Source organism: Manis pentadactyla, chromosome 14 (genome assembly GCF_030020395.1).
Source record: "Manis pentadactyla isolate mManPen7 chromosome 14, mManPen7.hap1, whole genome shotgun sequence".
NCBI classification, from domain to species: Eukaryota; Metazoa; Chordata; class Mammalia; order Pholidota; family Manidae; genus Manis; species Manis pentadactyla.
In genome coordinates this window covers 24,373,397-24,397,097 of record NC_080032.1, presented here as the reverse complement: position 1 = coordinate 24,397,097, position 23,701 = coordinate 24,373,397, and the positions used below count along the sequence as shown (strand labels likewise).

The 23,701-nt window shown below is 49.6% G+C and overlaps 3 protein-coding genes across 11 annotated transcripts in view; 2 read left to right on the top strand and 1 right to left on the bottom strand.

The window, feature by feature from the left end:
- Positions 1–622: 622 nt before the first annotated feature.
- Positions 623–10,245, top strand: CDK2AP1 (cyclin dependent kinase 2 associated protein 1). 2 transcript variants are annotated; one of them, XM_036922011.2, is made up of 4 exons: positions 623–988; positions 5,369–5,466; positions 7,012–7,138; positions 9,449–10,245. In XM_036922011.2, the coding sequence occupies exons 1-4, from the start codon at positions 934–936 to the stop codon at positions 9,514–9,516; spliced, it is 348 nt and encodes a 115-aa protein (XP_036777906.1). In that variant the 5' UTR covers positions 623–933; the 3' UTR covers positions 9,517–10,245. The 2 variants fall into 2 exon arrangements, with proteins under 2 accessions (XP_036777906.1, XP_036777907.1); XM_036922012.2 differs by lacking the exon at positions 623–988 and adding an exon at positions 1,302–1,780.
- A 1,635-nt stretch (positions 10,246–11,880) lies between these two features.
- On the bottom strand, positions 11,881–22,341 carry MTRFR (mitochondrial translation release factor in rescue). Of its 4 annotated transcripts, XM_036922005.2 has the most exons (5): positions 22,241–22,329; positions 20,579–20,625; positions 17,475–17,594; positions 13,811–14,118; positions 11,881–12,297 (listed from the first exon to the last, which is right to left on the bottom strand). In XM_036922005.2, the coding sequence occupies exons 4-5, from the start codon at positions 14,090–14,092 to the stop codon at positions 12,031–12,033; spliced, it is 549 nt and encodes a 182-aa protein (XP_036777900.1). In that variant the 5' UTR covers positions 14,093–14,118; positions 17,475–17,594; positions 20,579–20,625; positions 22,241–22,329; the 3' UTR covers positions 11,881–12,030. The 4 variants fall into 4 exon arrangements, with proteins under 4 accessions (XP_036777900.1, XP_036777896.1, XP_036777903.1 ...); XM_036922001.2 differs by lacking the exon at positions 17,475–17,594 and having other exon boundaries at positions 22,241–22,341; XM_036922008.2 differs by lacking the exons at positions 17,475–17,594; positions 20,579–20,625; positions 22,241–22,329 and adding an exon at positions 14,224–14,322.
- The window catches only part of MPHOSPH9 (M-phase phosphoprotein 9), a 64,255-nt gene continuing 59,480 nt past the window's right edge, over positions 18,927–23,701 (top strand). For 2 of the 5 annotated variants that reach the window (XM_036921997.2, XM_057492405.1), the window contains exon 1: positions 22,393–22,704. In XM_036921997.2, the coding sequence (XP_036777892.2) occupies positions 22,393–22,704 (312 nt within the window). Of the gene's footprint in view, positions 19,102–22,392; positions 22,705–23,701 lie in introns of those variants that run through there. The other 3 variants (XM_057492404.1, XM_057492403.1, XM_036921995.2) reach the window with 3 other exon arrangements.

Sequence of the window (23,701 nt, the reverse complement as noted above, 5' to 3'; positions counted from 1 at the left end):
AAGGAGGGTCAAAAACTGCCACGTAAACTCCAGGAGAGTAGAAACTTTGTTCTTTCATCTATCCTTACCGCCTAGAACGGTGCCGGGCGCATACATAGTAGGCGTTTCTTATATACCTGAATGAGTTAAGATGCAAATCATGTGGACAAAGGACGAATTTTCCAGGGGAGAAGGCCTCAGGCTGTCGTCAGTCTCAAAGGAGTCGTAGGTTTCCAAAGGGTTAAAAACCATTTAATACAGACAGAGACATGAATTTATTTGAAATCAATGTCAAGAATTGGTTGTTCTTATTCTGGGGAGTAGCCAGACCTCGGCGTCTGGAATGATCTACGTACTTAAAAATACCAGTCGCCACCATCTTATCCAGGTAATTTTCCATCGCTGCTCCCACAGTCAAGTGGAGGGAGGGGGAAGTAATTCTGAAATCCTACTTAACTATTAAAAAAAAATTTTAAAGGCAAAACAGCAAATCTCCAGGCGCTGCAACCCAGAAGGAAGAAAGGGATTCACGCGGGCCCCGGACGCCGCCGGGACCCAGCCCCCCAAACTTTGCCAAGTTGCGGGCGCCGAGCGCAGGAGGCGCGGGGCGCGGCCGCAGGCGGAGCCGCCCCCTGACGCCTGGCGGCGCGCACCGGGCCGCCCCCTCCCGGCCCGGGCCGGCCCCGCTGGCTCCGCTCAAAGTTTGCGGCCGCCCTTGCGCCCGCCCGCCGCCCGATGTATGGGTGATATACTGCGGCGGTGTCAGGGTGAGGGACGGCCATATTTGCCGGTGCGGCCCGAGCCGTCAACAACAAAAAGTGCGCGGGAGCTCGGCGGGCGCACGGACGGGCGCACGGACGCCGGGCCCGCCTCGCCGCCGCCCGGCCCCTCCGCCGCCGCTGCCCTCGCGGGCCTGGCCCCGCGGCGCCCCGGCGCGCCCCACCGCTCGGGGGGATGTCTTACAAACCGAACTTGGCCGCGCACATGCCCGCCGCCTCCCTCAACGCCGGTGAGTGAGCGCAACCCGCGGGCCGCGCTCCCCAAGTGCCGCCAAGTTAGGGGCCCGCGCGTCCGGCCCCGGCCCCGGCTCCCGGGGGCCCGCGGCGGCCGGGGCGTGGGGCACTAAGCCCCGGCCCGGGGCAGCGCCGCCGCCGCCATGATTCCGGCGCCCGCGCTGCCAAAGTTCGCGGTGCGCCCTGCGCCGCGGGCGGCCTTGGGCCGGGGCTGGGCCCGGGGCGCGGGCGGCCGCCGCCGTACCCCCAGGCTGGCGGCCGAGGGCTCGCAGGGAGCGCGGCGGCCGAGGGCGGGGGAGGCTTTCTCGGCTGCTTTTTCCTCCGGCTTTTGGGCGGCTCGGCGAGGGCCCCTGCCGGCAGGAGTCGGGAGCGGCCGGGCCGCGCCAGGAGCGGGGCGCGAGGGCCCGGGTCGCCCTTGGGGAGTGGGACGCAGGCCCGGGCTGGGGGCACGGGCGGCAGGACCTCCATGTGCAAGGCCAGGCCCCGCGTGGCCAGGGCTGGGGGGAGGCGAGGTGCCAGGTGCAGTCGCCCCCGAGGGTGCGGGGACGCCGGGGTCACCGGGGCGCAGGAAAGTCTGTAGTAAGCGGGAGTTCGGCCTGGCGCCAGGGAGCGGGGGTGTCCAGAACGCCGCACGCGGGAGGCTCGGCAGGCGTGCGCGCAGTGAACGAAGTTGGAGAAGACCGGGGCTTCTGAGTGCCTGCGGGCGGTGCGTGGGGGCGACTACTCAGCGGGTCCCGCATCTCGCAGCGCCCAAGTCTCGGGGGCTTAGGAGGCCCCCTTCTGCAGAGGTAAGGAGGAGCCGGTTGTCCTCTCCCGTCCCTGGGGCTAGAGCTGGGCGGTCCCTGTAAACTCCTCCAGAAGTTGTCAGACAGCTTTAGGCTGTACCCAGAGGGTTGCCCAGGGGACCCAGGGAGCCGTGGGGAGGGGGAGGTAAAAGTGTGGGGTTCCGAGGTGATCGGCTTTATCTCCTCTCCAGGTCCTTCTCCTTTAGACACTTGGTTGGAAACAGACTTTAAAAAAAGGGAGGCACGTTGCTGAGGGGGAGGGGTAGAGACCTGGGTGGGGAGGGGATTGGCCTTGCTGGTCAGAAATGCCACGTTGGCAGCTGGCCGCAAGTTTTGGGCCTTGTCTCCTAGCATTGACTCCTAACTCCAAAAATCTGAAGAGGGACCTAGAAAGTATATGTATGTATATATATATACATACACGAATGAGATGCACAGTATACACATTTATATATGTGTATATATATTTAACTTCTTGGACATGGATTTGGGGATTGGAAAGGGTTAGGATTCAGGGTTCAGATGGAAAGGTGTGGGTTCTGAGCCCCAAGAGCAAACAGCTGCTATTTCTCAAATGTTCTCACTTCCTCAGGGGTCTGCAAACCTTACAAAGACAGGCTTAGTGGCCCAGGTAGGATTTCTCCTGCCTCCCTCATCTGTCTATGGAGTGGTAAGGGTGGAGGGCTTTGCTGCCAGCCTGGACAGATAGGAAATCTCAGGCCTGCCCCGGAATAGTTGAAGCAGGGACCCTTAACTGGGACCTCTGGAGATTGGGGTCAGAGTGACAGGGGCAGCCACTCAGGACCCCTGAAGCCCTGTTGTCAGCTGGCTAGCACACCTGTATGCAGGTTTTTTTCTTTTTCCTGTGGTGCATTCTAGGAGGAATGCCAAGGTCTCCAGATCTTTGATGTTTGGTGGGGGCCACCTCCCTTCCTGTGGACCCCTTAGAAAGCCCTGATCTCCCCCTGCTATTTGCATCCAAGATGGACTCTCCGCTGCCGCTCCTCCGGCTTCCTTGTCATCATCCCTCACGCCCTCCAGCCCTGCCTCCTGCTCACGGGTTGCCAAGCCTCGGCCTGGCCTGTGGTGGCAGTGGCGGAGTTTGACAAAGCCCCCGCCTTCCTGCTGAAGAGGCCCCCCCAGGCGCCCCAAGTGGCGGGAAGGCCGCCAGCTCCCCAGGCCCAGGCCGCTCTTTGTCTGGCGTGGGGGCGGGGAGCTGTGCCTGGCCCCAGGAACTGCTGGCCTCTGCCAATCCCTCCCCCTGCTCGGGCTCTCCCTGGTCCCCGCACACTGAGCGCATTGTCTGTGATGCTCGCAGAGGGCAGTCTGGTTTTCTCCCTAGCCTCCTGCAGCTGGACCCACTGGCCCTCCCTGCATCTGCAGGAAGAAAAGGGCATGAGGGGAACTTGGGGCCCTTCCACCAACTCTCCCCAGGGCCCCAGATACCCCCTCAACACAAGAGTAAGGGACTGGCATTGGCATGGAATCAGGCTTGACCAACCACATCAACTGGTGCCCGGAAGTCAAGCCCTGACTGTTGCCCTCACTCCTCCCCACAGCCCAGTCCTAACCCCAGAACCATGGAAGAATAGGATCTACAACTGTTATGTTAGATATTCTGTTGGGAATTGTTTCAAACAGCTGGAGAAACTGAGGCCCAGAGAGGGAATGGCCTTGTCTGGGGTCACAGAGCCAGGAGTGGCGCAGCTGGACAGGCAGCTGGTCAAGCCCCTTGGCTGTAGGATAGAAGGCTGGTCTGGGGCTGAGACACAGTGGGAAGAGGAGGGCTGGGGTGGCGTGGACAATGGGCTGCCTGGCCAGCTCACCTTCTTCCAGGGGCAGGGTCTTCTGGGTGCCTTGAAGTGCTGTGTGATGATACGTGCCCCTCCCTCAAGTCTCTCATTGAGCAGCACCCTGCTCTCCAGAGAAGGGTGGCAACTTGTAGCAGTCAGGATTGGAACCCAGGTCTGGAGCTGCGCTCTCCCACTGCCCACATTAGGAAGTTCAGAAAGTGGAGTTTGGCTGCTGCAAGGGGAGCTCGGTGGGTGGCCATCTGGCTGCTGCACACCTGCAGCCTCCTTGGACGGGGTCATAAGTGCCCTTGTATTGCACCCCCACCCTGAGCAGCAAATCCCCTGGTGCAGATGTGCTGCCACCTTAGGAGTGCCAAGGCTGAGAGCAGCCAGTGCTCCTATGACCGGCTCAGGGGTGACAGAACCCCTGTTGGGCATCTGCCACTTGAGCCTAAAACTGGGCTCCAGGGGGAAAATCCAGGGCAGGCCTGGTGCCGCATGAGACAGCTTGGTAAAAACCTGTCCCCAGCTCCTGGACAGAGGACAGGTACTGGGGCTTAGCCTGCTCTGCACTGTGTGGCTCCCAGGCGACGCCCACCCTCTCTGGTCTGTGCTTCTCTCTTTACTGTGAGGAGCTCCACGTTCTTTGGGGCCTCTTCCAGCTCCTTCGGCCTGTGCTCCTGCACTTCCTTCCTCCCTTGCCCTTCCCGTTGCCCACACCAGATGAGCATCTGGTCGGTTTGGCCAGCCTGGCACCAGCTGTCCATCCCCCGGGCCAAGTCTGCAGAGTCTGCTGTGTGTGTGAGAGACGTTTGACTCGGGGCAGCAGGCAGAGGGTGAGCTGCTCCTTGGCCAGGCATGGGCACAGGCATGCAGCTGCTGAGGAGGGCTAGGTAAATTCTCCATGGTTACCGCTGTTTGTAATTCTGCAGGACATTCTTTACCCGCTAATGGCCACTTGGACGCCATTATGGGTCTGTATGCTTCCAGCTCTTGAGCTGGAGCCAGAAAATTCCCTGCTAAGGACCTGCCCACCCCCATCCAGGAGGCCCTGGCCCCACGTGATTCCTCACTGCTGAGGGACAGTGTCTCTGAGTGTTGTAGTCCCTCTTCTGGTGTGAGCCATCCGGGCATAGAATCAGACTGTCAAGACTCCTGTCCCCTTTGGGGAGGGGGAAGCAGGGGCTCAGAGAGGTTGAGGGCCTTGTCTGAGGACATGCAGAGAGGCTGTGGTGTGCTCTCAATTCCTGACTTTGTGTCCAGTGCAGCAGTCCCCAGCCAGGGCTGGGTCCCACATCCCGCAGACCCTTAACTTGCCTTCCTCACAGTGTGGCCCAGCTGGGGAGGGGGCACATGGAAGTCTCAGCCCGGGTATGGGCCAGCTTGAGTGGCATGTGGGCTCTTGGGGCAGTGAGTGGCTCTAGGTTATTAATGTCTAGGGAGCAGGACCCAGGGAATGGGGACTGGTCAGGATAAGGCTGAAAATAGCAGCAAACTTCACCTTTACTACCAGTTTGGACTCCACGGACAGGAAGGAATTTGTGATCCATGAGCAGGGTCTGCTGTGGTGCTGGGTGTGAAGGGCAGTGCCCGTTAGCTGCATTTACTGTCCCTTATCTGGGCCGAGTGTCAGCTATACCAGCTAGAGGGCAGGAGTGATGTTCTCTGTCCTACAAAGACAGAAGACCACTGATGGCACAGGTCCTGGGCAGGGAATTTCTGCAGGACCCAGAGTCCTTTCTTTAGGTACAACTAGCCAAGGCTGCACAATTCCTAAATGCTCTCTCCTCACCCATAGCTGGGAGCATCCATCCGCCTTCTACCAGTATGGCGACATCCTCACAGTACCGCCAGCTGCTGAGTGACTATGGGCCGCCATCTCTAGGCTACACCCAGGTATGGCAGTGGGGGCAACATGTGGTGGGAGAGGCTCAGAGGCGGTTCAGGCACCAAGATAAGCTCCTCCCCACTGGGACAGGGAGCTGGTGGGAGAGAACAAGGGGTAGCAATGAGATGGGAGCAGTCCTCTGCGCTTCCTCAACCCGAGGTCCTAGCTGGGCTCATGTTCAGCACTTGAGGCATCAGAACATAGGGATGGCAAGGTGTTTCACAGGAATACTGAGGTGACAGGGGTGGGAGAGCCCAGGCAAAGGCCAGAAGCCCTGAGTGCTGCAGTTCCTGTTGGGGCAACCCCCCCGCCCCCATGTCTCTCTGGCGCATCTCCCTGGGCCTGGTTCCTGGGGAAGTAAGGCCTGAGCTTGGACGGAGGGGATGGGCCCCGTTCCCATTCACTCCCTGCGAGGTCGGGGCCCCAGTGAAAAGGGGTACAGGGTTCAAATCCAAATGGAATCCAGATACGTTTCGTCAGGAGCTGGTGTCCTCGCCGGAGCTGACACAGGCACTGATCTCCTGAGCCAGGAGGAGCATCCCTGGAGGGGGCTGTGGCTTTGGCCTTGACCATATCTGCAGGGCAGCACTGCCTCTGAGCAGCTGGCAGCCAGGCCCTGCTGTGGGTCACGAGCCGCAGAATTCTTGTCTGCAAGAATTCTGCTACTAGAATGCAGCAACCTCCTGGCTGCATTCTGATGTCAGCATGGAGGCTGTCCCTTGGGAGGAGGTGGCTCCTGGCCATGCCCCACCAGGCTGTTCCTGTCTTTGGAGGAGAAGTGGACACAGGACAGTCTGAAGTAGCGGTGGTGGCAGGAGGACAAGGCTGAGGCATGGCCAGGAGAGGCAGCGTAGCTCCCAGACCATGAAGCGGTGGCGGCGGGAGGAAAGGAAGGGGGACCGGGAGGCCAAGAGGCAGCAGGAGGATGCTGTGGAGCTGGGCCAGGAGAGGAGGGGGGACCCAGTGGCCAAGCAGAGGTGGTGGTGGAGGGAGGAGCAGCTGCGGGGGGGTGCCTGCCCTGGTGCCACCTGGTGTGGGGAGGCCCGAGCAGGTGGCCTTGCTGACCTGGGTGCTTGCTCTGGGCTGTTTGGGGTCTGGGCCCCGTCCCCGTGGTCTTTGTAGCTGTGGTAGTCTGCTGACCCTAGGTGTGCATCCATCTTGTCCACTTGCTCAGGGCCCTCTGCCCCTGGGACATACTTGCTCATCTGTCTGGGTGACCCCAGTGAGCCCTTTCCTGGCGAGACAGGCCAGTCCACCTCTCCTCACATGAGATGATGAAAGGGCTTTCTGGAGCCCACAGGGTGGTTTCCTGGAGTGTGCTGGGACAGTGGGAAGACCAGCTTACTGGCCTGGAGCTGTCCTCAGAGGGGACATGCCTGGTGCCTGTGGAGGCAGCAGCTCCACGTGTCTGGGCCAGGCAGCCCTCCCTCCACCAACCTGCCTGGGGCCCCTCCTTGCCCTGCCCTTCCTGTGAATGGACATGTGGTGGGGTTCTGACCACAGCACTGGGGTCAGGGTTCAATCCATCCGAACCCTTTTCTTTCTGATTCTAGGGAACGGGGAACAGTCAGGCACCCCAGAGCAAATATGCCGAGCTGCTGGCCATCATCGAAGAGCTGGGGAAAGAGATCAGGCCCACATATGCAGGGAGCAAGAGTGCCATGGAGAGGCTGAAGCGGGGTATGTCACAGGCCCAGCTCCTGCAGGGCTGCCTCGCTGTGGGGTGACCCAGAACATGGCCCAGTTTTAAAAGATTTTCTGGGAAAAAATTGGACGGTTGGGGCGGGGAGGAGTCCCCTATGCCACAGGGGCTCCGGTTCTGTTACAGAATTAACATTGGTTGTGGAGGCATCAGGTGGGGTGAGTGCATCTGGGGATGCAGGCCGTCTGGGGTCGGACGGGAATGGCAGCCAGACGAGGCTTCTAAGAAGGGCAGCCCCAGCACTGAGCCTTCCTTGCCCTGCATGCTTCCCGGGAAGGTCCACCTGCTTTAAAAAGGAATCTTTGTACCTTGGCCCCTGCAGCTGCGCCCTTGCCTACTCTGCTCCTGTTGGCAGACACTGATTGCAGGGAGCTGCAGGGGGCCAAACGGGCAAAGCCGATGAAATGGAGTTGTGGGGTCCTGCAAAGTTGTAGGGTCCTGCATTGACTTTTGCTGTCAACTACTTAGAGGAGGGGAGCGGGTCTGTCCTAGTCTGGGGGAGGGGAAGTGAGAACACTGAGGTTCCTTCTCAACTGAAGAGGGCAGGTGGGTGGGTGAAAATCACAGGAAAAAGTGATTCCTGTGAAGATGTAACCGGCCAGGGGATTTCAGGAGGCAGTGAATAGGCCGCTTCCTCCTTAAGAGGAGCCGAGGGGAGAAAAGAACAACTATTTTAGAAAGTGGCCATTCAGAGCAGCAATGGCCTATGTGCGAATTCAATTTCAGGAGGGACTTGGGGGTTCTTAAAAAGGTTGGAGGGGCAACATTAGAAAGAAATGAGAGGAGCATTCTTTGGTGATAAATCTGAGCATAAAGGGGGACAGACTTGAGGCCATGACTCTGCAGTGATAGGGAAGGCTGTGGGCTTTACTGGTGTTGGTGAAGAGACAGGCCAGGTGAGTAATAACAGGCCCAGGCATGGTGGGGAGCTGGCACTTAGAGGCTACAGTGAAGAGGCTTTGGGGGAGAGATGTGGACCTTAACCCTGGTCCAACCTGGGGTCAGGTGGGCATCACCCTGCTGCCCAGGCTGCTGTTTGCAGAGGAAGTGAGATGGTCCTAGTAATGGGAGTGCCGGTTACCCAAATGGAAATCCCTGGGAATATGCTGGACCCCAAAGTCTAAGTGATCTGTGGTCCCCCGAACAAGCTGGTGGTTCAAGTCAACACGTGGATATACCCAGTGACCACTCAGGCATATGCTGGGCGAGCGAGCAGCTGGTCCCACAGTCATCCTGATCAGCAGCTGAGCCCAAGTGAGCCACGTTTGTCATAGGGTGAGAAGGTGTTACCCAGGGCTCCAGGGAGTCAGGTGCATTTTTGGTAGGTTGTTAAACTGTATCTGATGGGCCTAAGATGGTTTGTGCACTTTTTAGTGGCGAAAAAGTTTTCTGACATGTGAAAATTATATGTAATTCCAACTTCATTGTCCATAAAGATTTATTGGGACACAGCTGCACCCTTTGCTTATGTATATCTATGGCTGCTTTCATGAGACAATGACAGAGTGAGTTGTGACAGAGACCACATGTCCCGCAAAGCCTAAAATACATGCTGTCTGGCCCTTTACAGAAAATGTTTTCCAAAGCTCTGAGATTTGTGAGGTGTGGGCGTCTAAATGACTCCCAGTGCCCTCTAGGTGTTGTCTCTTAGAAGAAATAGATTCTTGGTGTCTTATAAAATGAGATCAATATTTCATGAAGTTCACTAAAGGCCAAAAGAAAACCCAACACCAAGTCCGAAAGATAACCACCAAATGGAGATGAAAGGCAGGGGAAGGGTAATGGGGCAGGTGGTTCAGGTACCTGCGGGAGGAACCCACATGGACCAAGGTTGGACATGAATGAGCAGTAGGTGTTCTGCAACGTCAGCTGTGTGGGCCTCCTTGACATTGTTCAGGCCCCTTCTAGAGTCCGAAGAAGTTGAGAAGCATAATGAGTTAAAGACATGGAATCTCCAAAGTGGGTCAGGCTTAAAGAGTTTGGGTAGAGACACACTCACCCTGTTCATCTGTCAACATGTCATGAAAAGAGAGCTTACTGGTTGTCACCTTGAGTGCAGGAAGGAATTTTTAGGAGACATAAAGAGTTTGGGCTAGGAGGGAGATCTTTGAGAGGTGTGTGTAGGGGGATGTTACTGCCTTTTCAAACTGCAAGAGTCCTGCGTGTTTGGGTGCAGGTCCTGGGTCCCCTTACAGACAGAGGGGTTTACAGCAGGGCAGAGAGAAGCACCCTGTCGTCTTCTGGAATGGCTTCTTTTGGATGATTACCAGCCTCTGCTTCTCTTGCAGGCATCATTCATGCAAGAGGGCTGGTTCGGGAGTGCTTGGCTGAGACGGAACGGAATGCCAGATCCTAGCTGCTTTGTTAGTGTGGAAAGGTTTTCCATCTTCCCTCCGATGGAGGGAAGTTACAGTTCATCTTCCCTGTTAAGATGAAACTTTTGTTTTCAAAATGGTTAACAGTTTGGTTTCTCCTCTGCAAGCCCCATGGCTCATTGGGCTTGGAACCTACTGTCTCTTGAGATTGAGAAATATTTTGCAGTTGAGTAGGATTTACAATTTAGTTAGGAACTACCCGGGTTTTTGTTTTTTAAACATTGATTCAAAAGATGCACGTAAAAGTGGTCTCGCAGCAAACTAGTTTGCCTCCAAGATGCCAGCGTCTTGCGTTCATCTTCTTTTGAATACATTTGTTACCCAAATTGTTCTTTGTTCCTTTTCATAAGCTAATACAACTCTAAGGGTTTGGTTTTTAGTGCATACTGATGGCACGCTTTACTTAGTAGCCAGTCCCCGTTTGCCATACAGTGTCTCTATGTAACTTATTTTTTGCTTCAGCATTTGCATGATTATTTGTGCTTGGAAGTCAATTTAAAAAATGCACAAGTTATAAATACAGAAGAAAGAGCAACTTACCAAACCTAACAAGGATTCCCCCCAACTTTTCTTGCTAATAAAACTATGTAGATTTCAGTTCCACCTTCCTGTCAGTCAGTCCAGACATCTGGAAGAAAATGACTAAAACCATTTGCATCTTTATATGTATTTATTACTTGATGTAATAAAGCTTATTTTCATTAAGTTTGTATTAAGATGTGGTTCCTTGAATTCGTAAGTAGTATTTAAAAAAACAGCTCCTCAGTGAGAATGGGAAGTAACCTATCTAAGGGTATTTTCCCCCAGCCCAAAAACATTTTATGTGATGACGTTAATCAGCACCACGGGCCGCAGAAAGAACATGTCTGTGTTGTCAGAAGGCAGGGATAAAGTGAAGTTATATTATGGTGCATTTTAACTGGCAGATTTTAAGTGAATGCCAGGAAAGAAAATAATAGCAGGAGCAGTGTTACTGACTTAGCCCATTGCCTGCCCACCATTAGGCCATCTCAGTTTATAGGTATTTATCCTGTGAACATTGCCTGGGTGCCATAGGAAATCTATTTTTCATATAATGCAGCCACCAAACTCAAGCTTGCTACTTCATCTGGTGTTTACTGGAAGAATTACTTGCTCTGGTGCTGAGAGTCCATGTGGCGGCCTCCAGCTGTGCCTTCCAAAGGGACTCTGAGGTCATTTTTACCACACGCCTTAGACACTTACCGGGATTCACTTTGGTGAGGGACAGACTAAGACAAATGAGGGACACAGCCAGTTTTGCAGGCTTGAGGCAAGTCCCAGCCTTGACAGGTCTAAAGGTAGGAGGGAATGGGTGCTAGAGTTCGTCTACATCTCCTTCAAACACATGACAAGAAATTTAAAAAGGTACAAGAAAAGAGACAGAAACTGAAGCCTCTGTGCCTCCTGTCAACAGCTCCCAAATTTCCTTTCCCACTACTAGCTTATGTACCATTTCAGGTGCTTTACTTGGTTCCCTTCTAAGTGGAAGCTGAAATGGGGGATGGCCCTGGACATAGCAGCTGGAGGTCTGGAGAGCCTTGCACAGAACTAAGCTTTGAAATCAGGTCATTCCAAGGTGAGACGACCTCTACCTGGCTGACTGGAGGTAAATTTATCTGGATGCACGTACTGAGCATGCAGCCTGGGCCTGCTGGATGGACTGGCCTTGGTGGCAGGCTGTTTCCAACAGTGGCTTTCTTGCTGCATGGTTTTCCCCTACTTGTTTTAGGTGTGAATTCCTGATGTATTAACAAGCCAGGCTATTAACCATGCCTTAAAAGAACCCCAACAATTTTAAGGTCAAATCCAGTTTGAGTCATGGTTTTGAGTGAATTTACAAACAAAATCACCTTATCACTTAAGCAGATCTACTTGGAAATCAACATACAGGGGACAATGAGTGTCCATCCACACCACGGGGGTTCCTTGGCAACACACAGTCTGTTACGCTAATGGGGTAAATGGGCAAGGAACTTTCTAACCTGCAAATCTTGCCATCTTGTTTTATATTCTCGACCTGATTTTAAGGTAAGCGACATCACAAGCAGGGACCTCTTGGCAGATGACAAGGTGGTACTAAATGCTATTAATATTTGACTCCATTCTATAGAGTTTTCCATAAAAATGGACCTTCCTTATGAACATTAATGCTTTTAAAAAACTTATTTCTCACCTTTGATAATACAAGATACAACCACATACGTAGTTCAACAAAATGAGGTGATGTCCTTCTTAATGACTACTGAGGTCAGGAAAGAACCGTCAGCTGCGCCAATAGCCCTTCCACTGATGGCCCCTATTGTCCCACAAAGTAGCCACTATCCTTTTTTCAGAGCTTGTATTTCCTTATAGTTTTATTCTTGAAGTGTGCATCTCTACTCATTACAGTTTAAAAAAATGTGATGTCTTTTAGGTCCATCAAAAATTGTTCTTTCAAAGCTCTGTGACTGCACTGGTGATGGAACTGACCATCATTATCCCTTGGAAGGCCTGGCAGACTCTTCAGAATCTGCAGTTCCTTCTCTGTGGAGATGTTTACTTGATTCCCAGAGTTCTTTAAGGACTTTCTTTTTTTCTAGGGTTTCCTTTGCTCTTTTCTTCCTTTCTTGCTTTTTCTTCTCTGCCTCTCGTTTTTCCTTGTAAACAAGACTGTTTTCACCATTGTAGAAAACATCCACTTTCTCCTGAAGGATTTTCCGAGCTAGCTTCCTGTTTTGATCAACTGATCTTGTCTGATGGCACTGTAAAAAATAGTATTTTATAATGTGAAAACCAGTTTGTCCTCGACAGGACCTCAGAAATCATTAAATACAGATTACTTTACAGATGGGGACTTGAGAGGCAAAGGCAGTTGTCAAGAACCCTAGCAAGTCAGTGACAGACCAAACACCATACCCTTGCCCACCTGTGTCAGCCTCTCCCTGCCCACACCCCAGCTGTATTATGTGGCTTTTGCCATGATTGTTTTGTAATTGGGAATGTTTTGTTTAGAAGCAACGATAGCCGTCAAATAACTTAAAAGTCCCCAAATAATGAAAATATCAACTGATTTATCTAGCCTGTGGCCAGGAACAAGCATGTTGGGTACACCATTTATAAATGTAAAATTCTGTCTGAAGGAAGAAAATGGTATCTTTATTATTAGTCAGCCCAATGTTCACTATGTCACACCTGAATTATTAGGGGTGAGTGCCTTGTGTGATTAAAAGGAAATTCTGAGAAGTGGGGGAAGGCAGCACAAAAGCAGACTTGGAGAAAGTCACGTAAAATTAAGTCAAAGTCATGTCAGATCTCAGAATTTTATTTGTTGCTCATGAATAACTTTTTTTCAGGGAGGAAAAGAAAAGTGATTGAGGTTTTAACTAATACGCTCTGGGCTCAGAGACTTAGCAGTGAAGAACAGCTGTTAGGAACACACTGGGCTTGGGCTTGGTTGACTCCTGCTGCTGTAGGACCTGGGCAAATTACTTAACCTCTCTGTGCTGGATTCCACTTCTGTCCCATGGGCCTGTGAGGCCTAAAAGAGTTAATGTGTGCAGAGGTGCTCAGACCAGTGCCTGCTGGTGTTGATGGGACAGAGAAGTACCTGTTGTTAGAATCATGGGTATATTAGAAACTTGCCTTTGCTCTCTGTTCTACTGGACCTCAATGCCTGGCAGTTCCCCTGAGGGGCAGCAGGGCACACTCTAAACCAGGGAACAGGAGAAAGCACTGCATGGCAGTATTCTGCCCAGAGGTAGGGTTTTTATAGAAGGGAAGACTTCCACAGACAGCTGTGCAAAGCACCTTTCTTCTGAGGGCTGTAAATGGTTCACCTCTGTTCTCTCACTCTCAGAAGGGTAAGTGTCATTGACATTGACCAAAGAGGGAACAGAGGGACGTAGAGGATATGACCATCCTGAGGGCTGACCCTGCTAGCAGACTACCCAGGCCTGCTTGCTTCTCAGGGATGCAGAGCCCTCTGCAGCCATCTTGCCACCATGTAGCTTTACAAGAACTGAGCTGCCTGCCAGATTCAAGGATGGCAGCAATACCCTGGCTCCCAGGGATCCAGGCAGAAGGCTTCTGAGGCTGTGTAGGAGGTTCTGCCTCCAGGGAGCAGCTCAGGGAAGGCCTAGGGCCTGCAGTGCCTCTACCCCGGGCCATAATGAGAACACACTGTAGCCAAACCCCACTTCCACTCAGGAGAAATCTGGGCTATACAAGCTGTTGCCAGCTGGCGATTCAGGGACACCCCCAGCAGTCTCCCTCTACCTTGACGACAACCCCCGAGGGGATGTGCTTCAGCACCACACAGTTGTTCGTTTTGTTGGTTGCCTGGCCGCCTGGACCGTGTCCTTTCACAAACTGCTCCTCAAGCTCACTTTCATCCAGGGAGAGCAGAGCAGGGCAGTCCTTCTTGCCTGCCATCTGGACTGGAGTGACTGCTATTCCTGGGGATAACAATGCTGGCTTCTCCCTAAGCCAAAGTCCCCACGGCACTGTGCATATTCTGGTCAGTGGTGTAGGAAAATGAAATAAACCCATGGTGCTCATAGAGAGTGGCTCTGCTTGTTCAGGACCTGAATTAGACAAAAAGGACAGCCTTTCAGGATGATGCATTTGCTCTCAAGATTATACTTCAGGTTCTAAGACGATCTTTTATGAACCAAACGACGGCCACGTACCTGGTGGGTACAGTTCTGAGGGAATTAGTGAGGACAGATCATTCACTGTACACCTCTCTCCAGCTCTGCCACATCTCCTGTGTTCTCAGCAGTACATGCCCAGCCAGCTGATAAATATTTTCTTACAACAGAACAAAAATATCTTAAAGCACCCAGAGTTGCTGTTTTCTCAGGAACAAGAGATTGTGAGTGTGAAATTAAAAAGGACAGGGACATAATTTGATAAAGAAATATTAAATAGCACATGAAGCAAGAATTAGGATCTAAGTCAAGTGACATTGTTTAAACGTTTGAGAATCTTTGAAATCAAAATGTAAAGATGACAGTATGTGAGAGTCTATTTTATAGCTGAGCTTAAACAGTCTGACACAGTGAATATCACTATCAATCAATGTCATGACTGTTGTTTTTAATGTTTCCAGTTTCATGGATTTGAACAGGAACATCTGTTCCCTGAGACGCACTGCCAGTAACAGGATCCAACTGGCACTCGCTGTTTAGAGCTACCAAATCAACGGGTTTTTATTAAGGGCCTGTTAGGTTCAAAATGCCATCCATACAAGGTATAGGAAGCAATAGGAGGTGAAAAAGAGCTAGCTAGCCTCTGTCTTCAGGGCGTTTATAGTCTAGTCAGAGAGAAGACATTAAAAAAAAAGAAAGCAATATTTAACAGTACGATTTAAATACTCAAAATGTAGCATACGGTTGAAACGTCTAAGACAGATCCATAGGGAGTGACAGCTACGAGGACACAGTGACTCCTGCAGCCTTTGCTTTTTTCACAGGGAAGAAGGCAAGAGGGTCTGAAAGGTGTCAGTGTTTTTCAAAAATCTGTTATGCCCTATGTGAATAGGGGCAAGTCACAACCTGGGCCTGTCATCTCATCTGGAAAATGGGTAAATAAGCTCTTCTTCCTCCCACACAGGCTTAAAGATCAGAGAAAAAAGTATTCTGGGAAGGGCTTTTGGTGATACCTTTGAAGGCATGAGACTTAATTTTTAGCAAAATCGCTATCACTCAGGTGGATTATGGGAACTAGCAACGTGCCAGTTGTTTAATGCTTCTTGATCAAGGATTAGTGGGCACTAAAAACAGATGTACTGCCCTTTTTAACAGTTGCTTCCTATGAGGCTCTAAATAGCTGCTCTTACCATTTGAAACCCTGTAAATTCTAGCTCATGGCAACTGGCTTCTAACAGGTACGAATAGAATACACCTAAGCTAACATCCCAGGTAAAAAATAACTTAAAATGTACACCAAATAACCACCAGGTCTGCTCTCAACTCATTTGCCTTTTACCCACCATCATTTTTGACTGCTAACATCTACTGAGCCCACACTATCTTTAGATAAACACCAAGGAAGCTCAATGTAGATGCATGCTATTAGACATTACTTCCTTGCAAATATGGGCATTTTCGGTTATTTTAAATTTATGTGTCCATCTTAGTATTTTAGCTAATGCTAAGATGACATTGGTCATCTTTAGAATGAAAATATTCTTTATTCCTATATTTCTACGGAAAATAAATATAATGAAATACACTTTTCAAGCCTTACACCAGTGTTAGGTTTCAATTCTATGACTGATATGGTCTAAATTCCTACCTTCTTTCTGAAAAGCACAGCACTCAGTGTGTTCTGTCAGTTCCAGTGAATGATTAAGGTGGTGGTGGTGCTCTAAGGCTGGGAAGGGATATGTTTTGAAACAGTGTGTCAATCTAGGTGGTGCTTTAAAAATTGGTTTTGTTTGTTGTGTGTGAAATATCTCAGAAGTATGCTCAGGAAAAGATAAACCCAGGCACTTTCTCTGAATTCTCTACAACAATCTACTCCCTACTCCCCTACAGACGATGAAGTGAACAAGACTAAGTCAATGTGCAAGATTTCCCTTCTCGTTTCTACTTTCAACTCACAGAACACAATTCCTTTGTGTACCAGACAGCAGCTAGGCCCTGGATAAGATCCATTATGGAACACGAGCCCAGTGCCTCCCCCGGGGTTTCTCTTCCGCTCATCAGTAAATCTGACCGGGAGGACAGCATTGGAATACAGTGCAAGGACAAAGAAAGGAAGCAAGCCGGAGACAAGGCGAAACTCCCAGACAAAGAGGGAGAGGAGAGTGCTTTTATCAGCTGCTTTGTCACCAGCCCACTGTTTCCAATCTCTACCTTTCTGTCCTAGTTCAGAGCTGACACACACACTGGAAGGTCTCCCACCCAACTGTAGTTCAAGAAGGTCCCCAGCGTTCAGTTACTGGCTTTGTTTAACAGCTAATTCCAACAGCCAATCGGACAATTCTAAATACTTTTAGTGTCTCCTGGAGCTTTGGCTCTACTCCAATGACTGCTAAAAATGACAAACACACCCAGGTTCCACTTCCCCAAAGACCAGAGAAGAATACGGATTGGATTTTAGTTTTTGTGATACCCAAATTCTTTGGGGAACAATAAAAGCAGCTCAAATTAGAGCTCACTGTGTCATTAAAAAAGGAAAAGAAAAATGCTAGCAAGAAGTGCTAGTAAAGGGAAGCCAGCAGTCATGACAGATGCCCTACTTCCTTTCTGTGAGTGTGGGCTTCAATTCAGGGCTGGTTCTCCGCTCTGACTGCCCCCAGCTCTGCTTTTCCTTTGATGACAGCTTCTGCACTAAGCAGCTGACTGCAGTTCATTAAAGCCTCTTTCATTGTCCCTTCTCACTTGGTCAAGTCAGAGATAATAGGTATGAGACCTTTACAAAAGGGATTGTTGTTAATTTGTTCAACGGATATATATTCAACATCTATGTGCCAGGCACTGGTCTCTGGGAGCCTGAAGAGCCTGGAGCATAAAAGAGAAATGCAACCCTAAATGGATAAATGCCACAGGTGGACAGCATGTACAGACTCCTACGTCCCTGTCACCTGGTGCTTGTTATCAGACTTGGAACCTGCATCCTATGAGGTGCCCTCTTCCTGACCCGGACCCAGCAGTATAGTTCCTTCCTCTGGCTTTTACAGTCAGCCCAAACCCAGGAAGACACTAGCCTGGGGACGGCATGTTCAGCTCGTGAGTGAATGTGGCCCGTGCCTGGAGCAAACAATCACAGAATTTAATCTAGATGCAGTGAGATGAGGCTTGCTTCACCCACAGCTCTAATGCTCAAGTGGTAAAGGGGATGGTAATGCCGTTCCTTTTGGTGTCTCTTAGAGAGAGAAAGGGTATGTGAACTGATTTTCAAGAAGGCCTAGGATTTTAATCTCTGGACTCACCTTCTGGATGCCATTTGACTGAAATTCACTGTTTATATTTCTTAGAAAGGGAGAGTGCTAGTTTCTGTTAGCCACAGCTTCCATGGTGTATCAATCTTGCAGAAACTTCATCAACTCTATCTGAAGGAACAGATGTGGAGATTAACTAAAATGGGGTGCTTTAGGAAAGATGATTGTTAAAGCCCTCACACTCAAACTGTCAAGTGCAGACAAATCCTCTGGGGATCTTGTTAAATAGGAAACTGGTTCATTAGGTCTGGGGTAGGGCCTGAAACTCTGCATTTCTAGCCATCTACCAGGTGAGGCTGTTGCTGCTGGTCAAGGAGCCACACACTTTCAATGTCATGGCCAAGGGCTCTGAGCAAAAGTGCTGCTTATATCTTGGCTGTGAGGACTGTCTAACTGCTGGTGTGATCCCCAGGTTCATGATGGCAGAGATGGAGATGGAGAAAGTGTAAAGGAGGATAATGGGTAGGAAAGGGTAACATTTAGAGAAAATAATTTAACGAATGTTGATTTGAGCTAACAGAGGAGGGTGAAATGGTAACAAGAGAATTGAGAAACTGGGTCATCTGAAAAGAGAACACCAAAAATGTTGCTTCTACTGCATTAGTGTTCTAGAACAGTGTTGTCCAATACAAATATAATGCAAGCCACATGTGAAATAGGTAATTTTCTAGTAGTCACAGTCCAAGTAGTAAAATGAAACTGATGAAGTTAATTATAATATATTTAAAAAGATTTAATAAATAAACCCAATGTATCCAAAGTATTTCAACCTGCAAGCAATATGAAAATTATTGTTATTTCATCTTTTTATATGAAGTCTTTAAAATCTGGGGTGTATTCACACAGCACATGTCAGTTTGGACTGGCCACACGTGCCAGTGGCTACTGTACTGGACAGTGTAGCTCCAGAATCTTGCTCCTCAGAGTGTGGTCCACAGAACAGGAGCAACAGCACCGTGTGGACGTTAGGAGTGAGGAACGTCAGGCTCTACCCGACTTCCTCAAGGAGAACTTGTGTCTTGAGATCTTCGGGTGAGTCAGAGGCCCATTCCCACAGTTTGAGAAGCATTATACTAGAACTCAGGAATTAGCAAGTTCTTCCTGCTGCTAGGACACTTTTAAAAGCTGCTGTTTCTTATGCTTATAGTATTTAAAAAGTTGAGACCAGAATTCATAAGTGCTGATTATCTGCTCAGTCAGGGTCTTGTTTCCCCTTCTGCAATAAAGGGATAAAATAAACAGGTCTCAAAACCATGACCTCATCAATGGTAAAGGACCAAACAGTCAGTTTGAACAGACTTGACATGCAACATTGCAGCGTTAACAAGGTAAAATGGCCAGCTGATGGCATCAGAAGCTAAGTGAGAGAATGGTTTTCTGAGAAATCCTTAGGAATAATTCTGTTTCGGTGCTCCCTGCAGAATGGGAGTGAAAATAAAGCAGCCTTTCTACAACTTCCACATGTAGCTCATCCTCCTCTCCTAACTGTCTGCAATTCTGAGAAGGGCAGGAGCACCTCCCCAGATGGAAGCCCCAGGATCTGTGGCTCAGGCTTGGAACACAGTGTCCTCTCCTAGGCCAGGGGGTTTACGCTGAAGATAAAGCACCTTATACCACAGTAAGTATTTACAGATAATTCTTTCTCAAATAAGAAAAGCATAATATATGGAGGAGGAAATGGAGAGCTGTTTTTGATTTGAGGGACAAGAGTTAAAGGAGACTACTTAGGGTCTGGTCTAAATTTAGTAGGTTTACTACTGCAGAGCTCAAGAGACAATTAAGTGGCTGAAGAGAAGAGCTTTCTATTCATACAACACAAGTGTCCCATTCTGTTTCTTTTTTTCTTGGAGAAAACTTTGAATCCACAGAAAATTACACCTGTCCTATTTGTGTGCATCACTGTGATTTTCTTCTATTTATGGCATTTAACAGGAACCTTATACTTTATCAACTACACTATTAAAAAAAGACAAACACATTAAAAAGTAGCAATAATAACACTTTACATTTTCCTCTAAAAGTCTCAAAGCCTCTGATATCATTATTGATGCCTTTGTATTTATTTAGGACTCAAATGTTTTCAGAGCACTTTCAGATATGTTATTGTATTTGACAAGAAGGTGCTATGCCATTTGGATTATCTCAGGAAGATTTACCTTGAAAGAACATTAGGTATTCCATTTTTGAAACTAAATGTATCCTTTCCACAGCTTGTTTCTTTACCTTCATAACTTTTCCAGATCTGTTCTTTCCCCAGATCCTTAAAAAGTGTTAGCTCATTTTCCTTAACTTTCTCTTGACTCCTCCTCTCATTTTTTTGTCCCTAAAAGGCCATACTGCTTTGTAGTCATTGTGACCTGTGTCAATGTCTTGACTCCATGACTTACTCATTTTTGGCCACATTTCCTATCTAAGTGCCAATCTGTAAAATGGAGGTAATATCACCTAGCATGAGAAAAAGTTGATATATGTGTTGCCACAAATGGAAAGCACTAGGATCCCTAAACCACAAAGCCCAAGAACCTTTGACTAACACACTCATCAATTGTGGTCTTATCTCAAACCCAATCTGCAAACTGGCTATTTCATGGACTTTTGTTTTAGAGCTCAGAGTGAAAAGGCATCTAGAATAGTGACCTGCAATTTATTTTACTCAGTACGGTCCAATTTAAGAAGTATTTGGAAACCATGAAATTACCACAGCTATGCTGTTTGGTGAGGTCATAAATTGTGGTTTATGAAATCAGGTGCCAAGGAGATAATTATGATTCCAAGAATACAGTTTGACTTCCCAGCAGGCTCAAACTGCAAGATAAAATCACCAAGGAAGCAAGTCCTGGTTTAAACATGGAGATCTTTACAAATTACTTACTATAGGAAGAAAAGTCATGAAAGACAAGAAAGACAAAACATTTTATATTTAAATGGTACACCTGATCATGTCCTCTCATGTTTAAGGGGTAAAGTATAGACTTATTTAGGGTTCCTCATTTTTTTTGCTGTGGAAGAATGGCCCCCCCAAATGACAGTTTGGACATAAATACGACAGAAACTAAGCTATCAGTGGCCACTATTACTGAATAGCCTAACCTTACCCCAATCTGTGTGAAATATCTCCATTCAAACGCTGTCTACTGGAAGCCTTCAAGGCAAAAGAGAGATATTTCAGCAATTTGATATTACAGTAAAAGCATATGGTAATCATACCATTATAAAGGCAATGAAATATTCACATTAAGGTTGCATACAAGTAATGCAAAAATCTCCAGTATGGGGCCGAGGTTTAGATGAAGTTGTATTTTTATATTTAGTGGAATTTCTGAAGCCTTCTGTTTTCTATACTCAGAAATAATTTCTATGGACTTTAAAAGCTACCTTTTTAGCTGTAGTTTTGGAAAAGGCATTCCTTCTCTCTAGTCTAAATAGTCAAAGGCAATTTCCATTTTGATTTTTAAAAAATTAAGGACCCACCAAAGGGCTTAATTTAAATTAGGTGTTTGTAACCTTACCAAAATACTTCACATCAGTTGGTTAACAAGATAACTAGGTTAGTCAGAATATTAGCCCCAGAATATATTGGCTTATTAAGACATTAATAGATTTAAATGTGTAAAATCACACAGCCAAAAACAAAAAACTGAACAGAGCCTATCGGATTTTGTAGCCAAAAGTGATGAACTCCTGCCTCTTACATGGCTAGGAACTAATTAGTACTTGATTTAGGGGTTAATATTTTTCTTGTAAGGAAACACACACCTCTCTGCTTGGAAATGTCTCAAGAATTCACACTTCTCAATTCTGTGAGTGCAAGATTCTACAATATCAAATAATAGATTTTGTAACCAACTGAAATTAGTAATTCCCCCCCACTCCCCATTTCGGGTGGGTTTGAAACATGGTCACTGAAAATTGGAGCTATGTGCTGAAAAATAATTTGATTTTGGTTACGTATTACAGGAGCATAGTATTGACTGATGGATTAACACAACGGGGTCAGGGGGAGAGGGGATTCAATTTATTTAAGCTTGAAATCTTCCATACACAAATGGGTTGGACAGAGATTGAATCTCTACTGTTGAAACATAATTGTTAGCAGACTCAGATGAGATGAAATGCCTCCTGGCAGATTTGTCAGTCCAAGGGCCTATCACCACCTGCGTGTGGCTTCTCAAGCACATTTGCGCGATAGGGCTGGCGAAGTCCCTTTACTTGGGGCCAGGACACTTGGAGGGAAATCTGGAAATACCTTAAAGGCTACCTACTAGGAAGCATGTGAACTGAACGGTGAGAACCAAGGTGGCCTGGCGCCCAAAGGACGGGACGCGGCTTCTCTGTCCTTGGGAAAGCCTGGCAAGGGCGATGCCGATACCTACCAAATGCCGGCCTTAAACAGCACGTACTACGTGCCACGAGCTCCCTGGGCTCTTCTCAGTAAGTGGGGATGGTTCCATTCGTCCTCGGGCCTCGGTGGACCCGTTCTCTCCGGGGCGGTGGGCTCTGCTACCCTCCTCACACCAGTCCTTGACAAGCCCCAGGGCCGACCTCCACCAGCCCACGATAAACTAGGTGCAAAGAAAACTGAGGTCAGGAGTCTGGGCCAGCGTCACCTCACCACCAGGGAGGCCTCAGGTCAACTGGCTGCGCTACTCAGGATCGCGAGCCGGAAAATTCAGCCGTCTCGGCTCCTAGTCTTTTTTCCAGAGTCCCTGACAACTCTGACAACCGTTTGAGTACCTGGCTTCTTCGCAGACGCTTACCTGGCCTCAGGTTCTAGCCTCCCGCCCCCAATGTCGTTGGGTAGGCCGAATCACCGCAGAAGGACGGCAGCCACGCTCCCGGGTCTGCGCAGGCGCCACACTCCCGCCACGGCCTCCCTCACCGGCCTGAGGCTCACCATTATCGACTGCGCATGCGGGGGTCTGAGACTTCTTTTCCGCGAGGCAACTGTAGGTTCCCAGAGAGCCAATCAGACGAGAGGACTTGCTATAAGCCCCTCCCCCTCCATCATCATTTCCCAGGCGACAGGCCCTCCTCTTCGGCGCGAGCTGCCAAAGGTAGTGCAGGGAGACGTCACTGCGCGTGCCGCAGCTCGGCCGTCACCGCCCCCTTCCGAGCCGCCAATCGCAGGCAAGACACCGGGAGCGCGCACGCTCCCTCCAGTTTAACGGTTACGAGAGGTAGCTCCCCAGACCCTGACATCGGTAGGGGGAGCGGTGGCCAGGTAAGCGGCCGCCGGCCTTGTGGGAGCTGCCAGTTGCGGTGTACAGGGAACGAGACGTGGAAGACACGGTCTTAGCGGAGCCCTGAGAGTGCTGATGGGCTGGGGCGGGGGAGGACGACGGCCCCAGGACGCAGCACCACTTCAGCCCTCTGGAGTGTGGGGGCTTTACCTGCGCCCGTGCGCCTTTTCTAGATCCAGTGTCCTTGAGTGACACCCGGGCGGTCCAATTGCAGAGCGCCCCTTCCCGGGGGTTGTGGGGGTTGGGGGATTTTTCTTTTTAGCGTCCTCCGCTTTACTCTGGGAATCACGATTGTAGTGGTTCTAACGGTGGCTTTTCCTACGGCCTCGCTGCCGTCTACAAATTTAGGTGGCTGCGTGGGTTCTCCCTCGCCTTCCCACTTTGACGCGGGAGCCGCCACCAGCAACTGAGGTCTGGCTGTGAGCGCAAGAATGTCAGGATCTGGCCTCCAAACCTCTTTTAAGTCTTCCCATCCTTGCCCCGTCAGGCTCCCAGCAAAGCAAAACGCAGCCAGTCGTTCCTTTTCTCCCCAACTCCCTTTTTTGCTTGGGATTGGGGGGACCAAAAACGTCATATTTTATTGCTGGGAAATGTAAAAATGTCAGTTTAAAAATTTTGCTTTGTATATCGGGTTTTTTTCCCCTTTGATTCCTTACTCACATCCCCCCATCCCCACCTCCATCGCCGCCTGATGGAGAAGCACAGTTGCATTTCAAGTGGTTTCTCATCTGGATCTTCTGTATCCGGATTATCTCAGCGGCGTAAATAAATACATGGGGTTGCAGATCCACGTCCCTGGAAAGCTTGTGTTTTCCTGGTAGAAGAGCAAGGTGATCTGAATCCAGGTATTTTCGTTGCCAGTTGAAAGGTTGGAAGGTGCACTCCCCGACTTTTTCAATACCCCATTTGTGATCGGTGTTGGACTGAGCCACTGAGAAGCCCTCCATTTAGCTAGGTCTGGTTACCCTTTGCTTTCAC